Source organism: Melanotaenia boesemani, chromosome 20, assembly GCF_017639745.1.
Source record: "Melanotaenia boesemani isolate fMelBoe1 chromosome 20, fMelBoe1.pri, whole genome shotgun sequence".
Lineage (NCBI taxonomy): Eukaryota > Metazoa > Chordata > Actinopteri > Atheriniformes > Melanotaeniidae > Melanotaenia > Melanotaenia boesemani.
The window spans coordinates 13,499,099-13,511,791 of NC_055701.1; the positions used below are offsets into that span (position 1 = coordinate 13,499,099).

The window sequence follows — 12,693 nt, forward strand, 5'->3', positions numbered from 1 at the left end:
AACGTGAGAAGAATGAAAAGCAACTGAGCAACAAAGCAAGTAAAGATGAGAAAATTAGGAGCAATCCACAAACAGAAGCCAATAGCAAATAAGAAAGAATCAAAATATCACAAAAATAATAAGCAGCAGAATGCAACATGACTGAGCCATGATCAGAAAGCATATGGCATTTCCCCCCAACAGTAGCTGGAAGAAAGAGATGGCAGTAGAACATGTTGCAGGGACAGAGGGGTATTGATTTTACCAGTGACATCAGGGACAGGAGGGATGTTTAAGTCTGTGTTTATATTTAGAGAGCAGACTTGAACATTTATGTGTGCATGGATAAAAAAAAAAAAAAAAAAAAAAAAAAAAAAAAAGCATAAAGGGCATACAGACTGGGGAGTCGTGATTCAAACTACGACGGGTAAGCTACAACAAACCACAGTGGGGGACTTGTTGTATCAGGGTATCCAAAAGTGATGAAGTCATTTCTTTGCTTTATAAAAGGTAAAAAGTGCTTCTATAATAGATAAAGTCCGAGCAGAATAGATAATAGCCGGGCAAATATCTGTTTGATGTCATTTATTGTTAGTGAAGTGTCATTATTGTTTATTGACAAATGGAATGCATTGCAAGAATTTTTAACTGTATTGTCAAAAATGCAGCTAGAATAAATTGATACACAGTCCTCCCTTCATACTGGTGTCTAAAGCAGCTTATATGCATGTGTGTGTGGGTGAGTGTGAGAAAGTGTATGTTTATGTAGTGGGGTGTGGCAGTGTTTGCTTAAACCTCACCTGATCCTGATGTCCGTCGCTCCCTCTCCTTGTGCGCCTGCATCTGATGTTGTTCCATCATCCTACCAAGTGCAAGGATGTCACTGCTCTTAAAAGCTGTAGTTGGTTTTAATAGATCAAGTGTTTGTAGTTTTGTACACTTTTATTAGAGGTTAGTTTATCATTAACAGGGAAGATGATAAAAGGATGAGATGTCCCTGTCTTCTCTGACTCACCAGCTGATTGAACACAAATGGCTACTTATTTTATGAGCTGGATTTATACAAATGTGTTACAGGGTTGATAAGTAAAGACGGGTGCATCACATGAGGTGCTTCTGCCATTTCAGATAGTGTCTTGTGTGGGAAAGAATATCTCTTTTAGACTTTGCAGTGCTTCAGTTAACATTCAGGTAGATAAGTATAACTGAAGGACGATTCAGAAACATGTAATAAACATAACGATTCACGTGCTTGTAATTTTCATATATGGGTTTTATCTTTTGTATTTTCCCATACACTCTTAGAATTGTACCTCCTTTGCGCTTCGCTTTCTTCTGAAGAGGGCCCATTTTGGCGCTGAACTACTGGACCTGAAAGACACATAAAAGGAAAATACAGGTAGTAATTCTGAGATACTTTTCCAGATAAAGACAAGTCCTAGAAATGATAATATGCGATAAAACAGTCAATAGAGAGGCTGAATAAAGCGAGAGCAGTTGGTATCATGTGAGGTACTTTGACTTTGCCCTGGAGGGCTTATAATGAAAGGTTTATAATACAGTTTGCTCATTATATTGCCAGCCATGGGACTTTTCTGCTGGAATGAATCTAAAATCATGGAAATATTACAGGAAAAGTGGTAGCAGTTCCCAGATTAAATCAAAACATGCTCAAGAAAGACAAACACAAGTTAGCAGTTAGTGTCAAATGTCACATGACTAGCTCAGTTTAGTACATTACTTGTTGAGACCCCCCCCACCCAAACTTCCACCATCACATACAAACACACTTATGCACACCATTCTGGAGCAGCTATTAACAGGGAGCATCAGGAAGAGCACTTATCACATATCACCATTAAATTCCACCGCCCACTGTGACATCAAGATCACCCACAGGGTGATATTTCCGTTCGCTGTGTCTGGGGCATGGGGGTGGAAGCGGGGGGGTGATAGGGGCAGTCAACATCGGGCAAAGCTAAGTCTAAGCCACAGCCAGGGCTGAACGTGTTATGAGTCTATTGTCAAGTGTGTGTGTGTGTGTTTTTGTCAACTCAATTTTTTTTTCAGTTTTGAACAAAATTCAATGTGTGACATTAAACATAAGTGACTTAAAAAAAACAAACAAAAAACCAAAAGCAAAATCTGGTCACATCAAGAAAGCTGACTTCATGAATTGTGGAACAGTAAGTTAATAAGCCTTTAATATTCAGGCGTCACATATGTGTAATGACAAACTTTTATCTATTGAGCTGCTTCTGACCTGGTGGACGTATTTCTTTAAGTTTGCTGTGAAAACAAGATGGCCAGCATAAAGAGACAAACCACTGAATACATTGTCTTGTTTTTGTCATTATCTGCTCTGCCAGCAAAGCTACACATTCATTCCAGCACATTTGGAGATGCTTGAAACACTTTCTCTTTAAAAACACAAGGACGGTGATATAATAAATTGTTTACAGGAAGTGAGCCTAATTTAGAAAATCTTCAGTGCTGATAAGATTTCAGTGAATCTGACTCCTTCAGGATGTTGATAGAGACAATAGCATAGCGTGCATGTTTTATAAACAGAAGCCTTTAGCTTCTGGCTTTTGTACTAACTTAAAGAGCATTGCAGATATACGTGGAAACAGGGCAAAAAATAAAATAAAATAAAAAAGAAAACATGTTGCAATAACAATAATATGTATATTGACTTTAGGGATTCAGTCTTTAAAAACAATTAAATTAACACTGAATTTATCAACTCAGCCTTCTTCAGATACTAATGAGAGAGATGAAAAAGAGATTATCATCACACTGTGCTGTGTTGAACTGCATGTGTATTTATGCATGCATGTATATGAAGGATATGTGTGTGTTTGTCTCTGTTTCTGCTGCAGATATGATGCACAGTATACAACTCTGGCTGTTGCTATGGTGAAGGGAGCTCATGGGATGAAAGGGCTGGATCAGACTTGTAAACATTTTACAGAAACCCAGTGGATGTAGGTATGTATTATGTGTGTTGTCTTACTAAGATCAAAGAAAATACCTTCCTTTTGGACTCTGTCATTCTCTTCTCAAACAGCCACAAAAGTAAATGATTAAAAGATGATTAAAGATGAACAGCAGCCATATATGGACATGATCATTTTGCCATCTTCACTGGTAAAGTAAAGCAGCACTACATCAGCTCACCACAAACTGCAATGCATGTGATATACTACATAGTGCAGGGTCCGACATTAACGGTTGCCCGATTGCCCGGGGCAAGTAAAAATCGCTGCGGGGCAAGTAGAACCTTCGCACGCATGCCCGGCCGGGCCAGTACCCACTTGGATTTTTTTTTCTGTTGTCTATTTTGTCTTCTGTGTCTGGCACACGAGGGGCCAGTTGCCGTGAGCTGCTTTTTTTTATTTATATGCTGCTGATTTTGATTGGGTGTCTCTGTTGACGTGCCGACCTCAGACGGTTCAGTCACGTGGGGTTACCGAACACGGCAGAGAGCTCGAGAGGGAAATACGAAGCAGAAAAAAGAAAGCAAACTTTCCTGCCTTCGTGGAACGACATTTATTTGTGGGTAGAATATGACGAAAAACTGCCGGGTATGTTTTGCACGGTCTGTAGAGAGTTCCCAACCAAAGCCGACAGAAACGGATCTTTTCTCCGCGGAAACGACAGCTACAGAAGACAGACTTGGAGAGCCATGCTAAATCCATTCCACACTTGTCTTGCGTTGAGGCAAAAAGACGCCGGACTGTTCCCGGACAGATGGACCGTTGACTGGAGGAGCCAGCTATCTGTTAAAATGTTGGCCAAGTTGATGTTTTTGGCTATTGAAGGCCCTTCAGTGCAAGATTTTAACTGTGATCGGGCATTAAACAGGTGGCTCACATGTTCAGACAGGGCACGGAGGGTGTAACGTATTACACTTTCACATACTTCTTTCTGGCCCCGTATTCGGGAATTATATTGTTATTTGTTAAAATGTTTTTCAATGCATGTCACTGTAATGACATATAAAATAAATACTCTTTTCTGAAGGAAGAAGTGTTGTGTAGTGTTGTATACAGTCAACAGGAAATGTATTTTAGTAAGATATAAGTCGTGAGCAAAAGTTTGCATGACACTGCCAGAAAGAAGACCTCTTATGCAGGGCAAGTAAGAATTTTGAAGGGGCAAGTAAACTTGAGAAGTACTTGCCCGGCAGGGCAAGTAGGAAAAAACCTTAACGTCGGACCCTGTAGTGTATTCAGGCTTCTTTTTCCTCGTTTATTACTTTTTGAGGCTGGAAGCAGATTAAAAATGCCTTTTAAATTTGAATGACACGTTTATCCACAGTAAATTTAATGTGAATTATTCACATTAACGAGAAAACCAGAAAATCTTGAGTACAGCATCTCGCCCAAAGACACACCATCATGCAGCAAGAAGGAAGGCTCTTCCTCCTGATCCACAGTTACCAATAAGGGTTAAATCACAGTAACACCTCAGCAGTGTGGAAAATTACTAATTTACTACAAATAAAAAAAAAAGCCAGCTTTAGTAAATACTGCCTTTTATTGGCCTAGCTGGTCCAAAGGGTGACACACAAGCCACAATTTTCTGAACCACAGGTTTAATATTTGTGCTTTGAATGATTTTTTCATACATATATCCTTTTCATTTGTTTTATTTTATGTAATAGTTGTCTAACAGGAATTGTGCTAAAGAAAAGTAAAATGTTACAAACAGTAAAAATACAGAAACAAAGCAGAAGTACCTGAAAACTGCACTGAAGCAAAGTGAGTTATGCATAATTATCCACACAAGTAGCTCCTGTGCAGGAATATATGATGTTCAACTTCTCTCCATCTCCTGAGCAATGTGTTGCCACAGAAAAATAAGACATGCCTGACTGGTGGACAGATGACTCTATAGCAGGAAACTTACTGAGGATGATGATGGCTGAAGAAACCTGCCTGAGGACACCAGGAGAAATTTCTGGAGTCAGCATGGTGGGCAAACTTTCCGTATTTCACAACCTACTTCTGATCTACATAACACAATATTAGAGTATCCTTACTGCTGCTTCAACAAGGGCTAGCATGAGAGACATAGAAGTGTGTCCCACAAACCATGAGGCCTAAACACAACCAAAAAAAGGAAAGCTACCTCACACGCGTGATGGGTTACGACATTAAGGCTCCTTCAAGGATATTTTAGCCACCAATAGGAGGGTCATAGGGATGGGATGACACCGCAGTTAAACACTCAAAGATATTCTCTTTCTATCTAACACACACATGCACTCAAACACACACACATTGAGCACATAAGTAGCTTGTAACCAGAAACTTGCAGATGTTTTTTGGTAAAGCAAGAGTAGATGTAGGTTTATGGCTTCAAATACAGTTCAGGGTTCCAAGTAAATGCATTTACTGTATATATATATATATATATATATATATATATATATAAGCTGTTTATTATTATTTTTTTGTTTACATGAATGACACTACAAAATTAGGTACAGTCATGAAAATGGAAACATAAAAAAACCACAAAATTATCTGTAAACGCAAAGAACAAAACAAACAAACACAGATTTTCAGGACACAAGCAACTTCATGATTTTCTTTGGTTTACTGTTACAGTTTGTCACAACTGTTTACACACCAAAATGAACATTTTCACACATTTAACAAATCTTTACACACAAGAAACAAAACACCTCTCCACAATAAGCACAGACTCAGCTTCACACTTTTTACAAAACATTACACACAGTGATTTGCAAAACTCTGCATGCTTTTTCCCACCTTAAACACAGACAAGGATTATGAGGCTACTTCCTTCTCATATCAGAGCCCTGACTTGCCAGTGATCACACTGATGAACCACATCCACAAGGTGTGGAGAAACACACGTGCTTTTTTGAAAACACAGGTAGATATGAGCGCTATAAAAGCCAGCAGGTGAGCTCACAACCATGCTCTCAAACAATATTTCTTAACAGAAGCCATCATTCTATTTCCTAAAAAAGGGTTTTTACAAATGTGTTTTGAAAGGATATCATATCATTAACATGGAACAGTAAGATTTTAATCAGTTTATTCATGGTTTTGGCTGATATGTTTAATTTTGGAAACAAAATGGGGTGTTTAGCAAACTAGATTTGGTCTTTTGGTTAATTGTCTGAGCTGTTTAGAAAAATAAGTCCTGTTTTCAAAACTGAGCGTAAACGATTGAAAAAAACTGTAAGTGTAGTTGCAGTACACAACACTAACCAGCAGGGTGAAGTAGAGCTTAATTTAGCACCTTTTTCAAATGATTGCTACTGAATGTGGACTTACAGTATAATCAGCTGTTAAAAATATCAGCCTACTTCAATGTTCAATGTGCACAAGTTATAAACACATTATGATAAAACATCCATTAAAGAGTGTTTTAGTTAAGCAAAACTAATTCAAATCTATATAGATTAATACAAATGACAAATCAGCAACAGCTAAAAATATAAAGTTTTCCTTCCCTGATGGAGATGAACAATTCAAATCCTAAAAGCTCCTAAGATAATTAGGATGTCCTGTACAAACAGGGATATTTGTGCTTTATCAGGAAAATGGTAATGGAGGAAGTGCTTAAGTTAACAGATTTAACAGAAGTCAGCATTAACGTGAATCTATGCCCCGAACCAAAAATTCTTACCTCCACTGTCGGGTGAGCTGAGGACATTGAGGGCGAACAGCATGGCATTGGAGAAGGTGGTCGCCTCCTCCTTACTGGCAAAGTTCAGCCCATAGACCTGACGGGCATCACGCCACTGATGGAAGGTTGGAGTAGCCTGATTGTACTTCAGACCCTTCACTATGGAGTAGTTGATCACCACCTTAAAAGAGCAAAGGACATTGAAAACAGTTCTTCAAATAACTGATTTGACTACGCATGCTTTAATAGTTCTTTTTAGGGGGAAGGAATTGAGACAATGGCAAATATTCTTACAATTATTATAAGATCAGTGTATCTTTTAAAACTGGCTATAAAACTAGGATAAGGCTCTGAGGGACACTCAGACATATTGAAAGCAGAGTGAGGAAAAAGTCAAAATTTTAAAACTATCTAACCTAAACTTAAAATGGATATTAGTCTTTTTTTCTTTCTTTTTTTGTGCACTTTGTGATTCATATTGTATGTTTATTTTCCAAGATTGGTGCTGTCTTAGCCATGGACATTAGTGGTTTGTTTCACTGTTTAACTTTGGGATTATGATGTTACATAAGACCTACACCACAAAAACAAAAAGAGAAAAGCAAGTTTCTGCGCCTAAAAACCACAGGTAGTTGTTTTTCCCACATGCTGGAAATTCTCAGTCTTTACAATGATGATATGTAATCTCTAGCCAAACCTTTTCTTTCCCCATTTTAAATGTTAAATATGATGAGGTTTTCTTTACAAAACAAAAAAAAGTGCTTTTTATAAAGGCCCTAAATAATCATTCATATGAAATTCCACTACATACAGATGTAAGTGTGTATGGGACAGTAAGCAAGCAAACAAAAACAACGGCAATCATTAAAATTCAGTAAAAAAATATTTTTAAAAAAATCTGACATTTTTCTTATGTAATAATAATCTGTATTCATCCATTTAATTTACTTTGCTGTACATACTTGCTTTGTGTTGAGGTTGCAAGTCACTGATTAATTGCTAAGTTTGCAAAGGATTTATTTAAAAATTCCTTTTAATGGTGATAGCATGCTTCCTCATATCTCTCACCTGCTGGTCCTGCAGTTTGACGCCCACAACTCTGAAGGTGTTGTTGGCAGTATTGTGGTAAATGTTGATGCGGCTGAAGCCCTGCTGCCCAGGCTTGATGGGCACCCACTTCTTGCTGGCGTCATCGTAGACCATGACAGAGGCCCGCGCCTGGCAGATACTCTGCTCACTGGTAAAAGAGAGTAATATTTCTGTTAAATTTGTAGATGAAAACAGGTATCCATGTCAGGGTAATTTCACATAGCTGAAACATAACGCTTCCTTTCCCTGAGACTACAGAAAATCTACTATAATGTTAAAATAATCCAGGTGTTGGGGAGAAAAACTATGTCTGACTCCGAGAACTAAAAGCTGTAACCTTTCTTTGATGATGAGAAGTTGAATATTAACATGCCAGAGTGTCAATTAACTGTACAGCATGCTAGCATAAAATAAATTACAAATGAATGTTTGATGAGAAGAAACTGAGACAAAACTGGACTTAAATGGAAGAGAAAATAACTAGAAAATAAGCAGGTTGTGCCTGTCTTAACAGTAAACAATATCAGACTGTGGAGATGCTTCAGTGCGGTCTGACAAGAAATGTGGTTGATAAATAAAACCAATGAAACTATACTTTTATAGTGAGCTAAAGGCTTACTGGAGAGCCCCACCTCTCTGTTGTAACCACTTCAGGAATAACATACAGCCACTGTAGGAATCTGTCACATTCTGAATACAGGGCTGAGGGTGAGTTGCCATTTTTAAAATCTGTAACAAAACCTCAACCAAAAACTGAAGGCTGGAAAATTTCCCTTTCTGTCTTCACTGTGGTGCAACTACATTAAGATGCATAGAGGCATCAGCACAGAGGGGTGTGTGCTGTGTGTGGGATAATGATACAGTGAGTTAAAAACACACATGTTTGATCAGTTAGCATGTCACCAGCTGCAGACTCATTTAGTAGAAAGGAAAGCAAAATATCACACAGCCACCAGCAATGAACAGCTAAACCCACATTTAAAATGACATGTTTGAGATGGTGTGACTGAATTTATAAAAGCTGAAAAAACAGTTTTTGTTCCAATACCATGTGTGCCTAATGGTGTTAGATTTGCTTTAGTGCAGAAACACATGAGAGTGTGTGAAGAAAGATGTAGACAGGGAAAGATGAGGCTAACATGAATCTGTGAAGTGACTAAATGCTTCCCTAACTTTCACTTTCAACACCTCAGGGATGGATTATCTGACCATCAGGCTCATGTTAACTGTCTGAAAGTAGATAAAGGTCAAAGTTTACCTGTTTAATGGCTACAATGACTCCCTGATAAAAACATTTTGTATACTGATCCGAAAAAAAAAAAAAGTTCTTCTAACAATGTTTATAACAGTGATTTCTGTTTAAGCAAAATCCACATATAACCTTTGCTAAAACAAAGAAAAATCTCAGATGGCATTTATCTGCAAGTTAATTTTCTTTTGATTGACACATTGATCCAAACTTACAGTTTTATAAGGCTCGTTATAAAAATGTCTGATTACATAACTGTGTTGGAGCTGTGAAATAATACACAGGAGACCCCCAGAAAATAGGCTTCTGGGCTTCATAAAGTTACAAAACACACAATTAAAACAAAACAGTCAAATTGTGCTTTACTACTGAAAAAAGACAAGTGGGTCAGATTATAATGTAACACTATACCCCCATAAATGTGATACATTTACATTTCCAATAGAAAATGTTAGAAAACTATGAATACATGAGACAAAGGAGACACGTGAAGGTTTCTTGAAATGCCAACCTGTCACCCCCTCCTCTGACAACCTTTCCATCAATGTGCAGCTCAGCAGGAGGAAGACAGTCTGAGAGACCTCCTCCCCTGCCCCTTCTGAACTGCCATAACACATGGTTCAGTCTCAGCCAGCCTCCTCTTACTATCATGCCATCATCTGTTCTGCACTTCCCACATGGTCACATGAGAAACCTCAGATAACTCAGCTGTGATAAGAAAGAGTTGCATCTAAGAGATTTTGGATGTTGTCAGAGCTTCAGAATAAGTGTACATGAGAGAACATGTAACCACAAATCATATTATTCCTAAAGAAGTTTCACACAAGTAATGTAACACACCCATCACTCCTCACTGATCCACTGCTCTTAACTTAGCCAGCAATGACACCATCATGTGACATGTGAGGATATTGCAAGTAAGTAGGCAAAAGTAAGCAATAAGTACTGTAGTAAGTATAGTACAGGAACTCCTAAAACAAACAGGAAGTTCATACAAGAAGTGAATATGCAATTCCTTAAACTTAGCACAAGCTGAAGAACACAATTCAACCTAGATAAAATCTGAAGTCTCATTTGACAGCTTTGACAATGACACAGTCATTTACAGTCTCACACCAACACAATGCTCTTTCCTGAATCAAAACAGACACATAATTAATCATTTTCACTGGAAAACAGCCTTACAATTCAAAATCTACTCCCTATAAGCCAGAAAAGCTTCTATTGTAAATTAAACTGTGGGATAACTAAATACCCCATAATTCCTGTATTTCTAAATGAGGTTAACAGACTCTTTAATCACATAACAAACACTTCTCTCCACTTCAGAGACTTAACAGACCAAAAAAGTCTAACTGGGAAAGGAAGGGGAGCAGGCTGCAGATCTTCTTACAAAAACAGACCCTATTTCTGGAGCAGTTTAGACTTGAGGGCTGGAGGGCCTCGAGCCTGAGGATCATGGTTTCGCTTCTTTACAAGAAGTCGTAACTAAAGTGTCTTGTCTAATTCTGTTTCGTACACACTTGGTCAATCATGAGAGGTAGAGTGGTTTAAAGAAGGAGAAAGAAAAAGTTCAGAGTAGATCAAGTAAAAAAAAAAGAAAGAAAGAAAGAAAGAAAGAAAGAAAGAAAGAAAGAAAGAAAGAAAGAAAGAAAGAAAGAAAAGAAGCCTTCCCAAACTTTTTAAAGTGTGCTGAAAGTTTTTAGGTGCAATCCTGTGAAGCTGGTACTGAAGGATGCTGTGAGTGCTGGTCCGGGTTAGGATACTTGGGTATGACTGAAAAGCAAATCAGATGCAAATAAAAAAATATATGACCTTTCAGTCAGAAATAAATATAAATGAAATCAGATTTGATAAGGGCTGCACGGTGGTGTGATAACCTTCTTGCTGCCTCACAGCAAGAAGGTCACTGGATATTCTGGCTTCCTCCCACCATCCAAAGACATGCATGTAAGGTTAACTGGTCACTCTAAATTCTCCCCAGGAGTGAATGTGAGCATGAGTGGTTGTTTGTCTTTCTGTGATGGACTGGCGACCTGTCCAGGGTGTACCCTACGGTACAGGAAATGGAGGGATGGATAAAACTTGATACAGACTTGAGGAGAAGAGCACAGGCACTTTGTGTTGAGGGAAAAAAAAAAAAAAAAAACAGGCGGTAAAAAGGCACAATTTGATAAAGGCCATCTATTGCTGAAAACCACAATCAGTGACATTAAAATAATGTAATGAATCAAACTGATGCTCAGAGCTCAGGAGAGCATGACAGCCAAAACTGAAGGTCACACTAAAGCAGTAATTGAAACTGCTTAATATAGAACAAGTCTTAGAAAACATCCATAGGCTCTTCTTATGAGGCTAAAGAATATGTGAAGATGTCCTGGAGTGTCTGGTATCAGCGTGCAACAGATCCTGTGGGTCTTATAGGCTGTGTTCTCTGTGGATTGGGCTTGCTTTCTACATGCCATAAGATCCTATTGATTGAGATCTGTGAGGTTTGAAAGATGGGTCACCACACACACACTAGCAAGTGGGAGTGGTGGCAGTGTGTCAGTGTGTGTCAGCGTAACATCCATGTATATAGATGAAGGTTTTCCTAGGGGAATATTACATCATAACAAGGTGAGCAGTCTCAATCAAGTTACCTGTCAGCAGTTTTAATGTTATGGCTAATAGGTGTATATCGTTGTTATGATCCATGGGATTTTCCTATCATCTCACTCCTTTTTTACATTTTGTTGAAAAAAGGTGACATCATTGAAGAATGGCTGGGAAAACCTTCCCAAATTACTTCCTCTCTTTTGACACTATTAAAATTTATTTTAGCAAGAACCCTAGTTTACTCAGTTTTACTGAAAATGAAAACTATGAACACACTGCATAGTCACAGCAGGAGTTGCTACCCTGATGCTGTAAGCCTGTTCAAGTCAGTCACCAGATCAGCAGTTTGTGCTTGTACAACATGCAGCAATATAACCTGCAACAACATTTATTATAATTATGTGCAATATCTCCCCATATAACATGAATTGTATAACAATCTGGTGACATTTTAATGCATCACTCACAACCCTAATATTTTATCTTATTTTACTATTGTACTCTTTGTTCTTTTACTTTAATATACTGGTTGCATTGTTGTGATTGCCTCACTATCCATCCTGCAGATCGTAATTTTGTTTCCCTCATGTCCAACGTGTAGAATGACAATAAAGGCATCTTGAATAGTGGAGAAAGAACTTTGCTGTTTATAAATCTACAGGAAACATCATGCACACCCTCTATTAAATACATTTATTATTAACATGGATCCCATGTGGTCATGCACAGGAGCTATAGCTGTAAGGCATGATGTACATATGAGATGTGCTATCACATTATGTTGGACGTCCCTGATGTCTGGGATTGTATCAAAGGTCAGTCATTGAAAACTGATGTGATTAACTGGAACCTGGAATGTTGCTTGAAAAGCTTAACTATCTTCAACTTTCCACCACTACACTAGCAAAGCAAGGTAACACATGACATCACAACAGTTAAAGAAAATGAGAAATGGGGCCTTTGACCTTTCTGTGGGTTCTATGAGCAAATGGTTTCAAAAGTTTTATAAAGTAGAGTTGAATGAAATGTGGGCAGGCCTCTTCAATCATCTGAAGGTTTAAACCTGCTAGTATTTCCTTCGTGTTCCTTCTATAAACCACATCTTT

The 12,693-nt window shown here is 38.1% G+C and overlaps 1 protein-coding gene across 4 annotated transcripts in view; it reads right to left on the reverse strand.

Moving 5' to 3' along the window:
- The window catches only part of evla (Enah/Vasp-like a), a 37,366-nt gene that overhangs the window by 6,700 nt on the left and 17,973 nt on the right, over positions 1-12,693 (reverse strand). For all 4 annotated transcript variants that reach the window (XM_041972560.1, XM_041972561.1, XM_041972559.1 and 1 more), the window contains exons 2-5: positions 7,720-7,888; positions 6,652-6,832; positions 1,293-1,350; positions 780-841 (exon numbers count right to left, since the gene is read on the reverse strand). In XM_041972560.1, the coding sequence (XP_041828494.1) occupies positions 780-841; positions 1,293-1,350; positions 6,652-6,832; positions 7,720-7,888 (470 nt within the window). The remainder of the gene's footprint in view (positions 1-779; positions 842-1,292; positions 1,351-6,651; positions 6,833-7,719; positions 7,889-12,693) is intronic.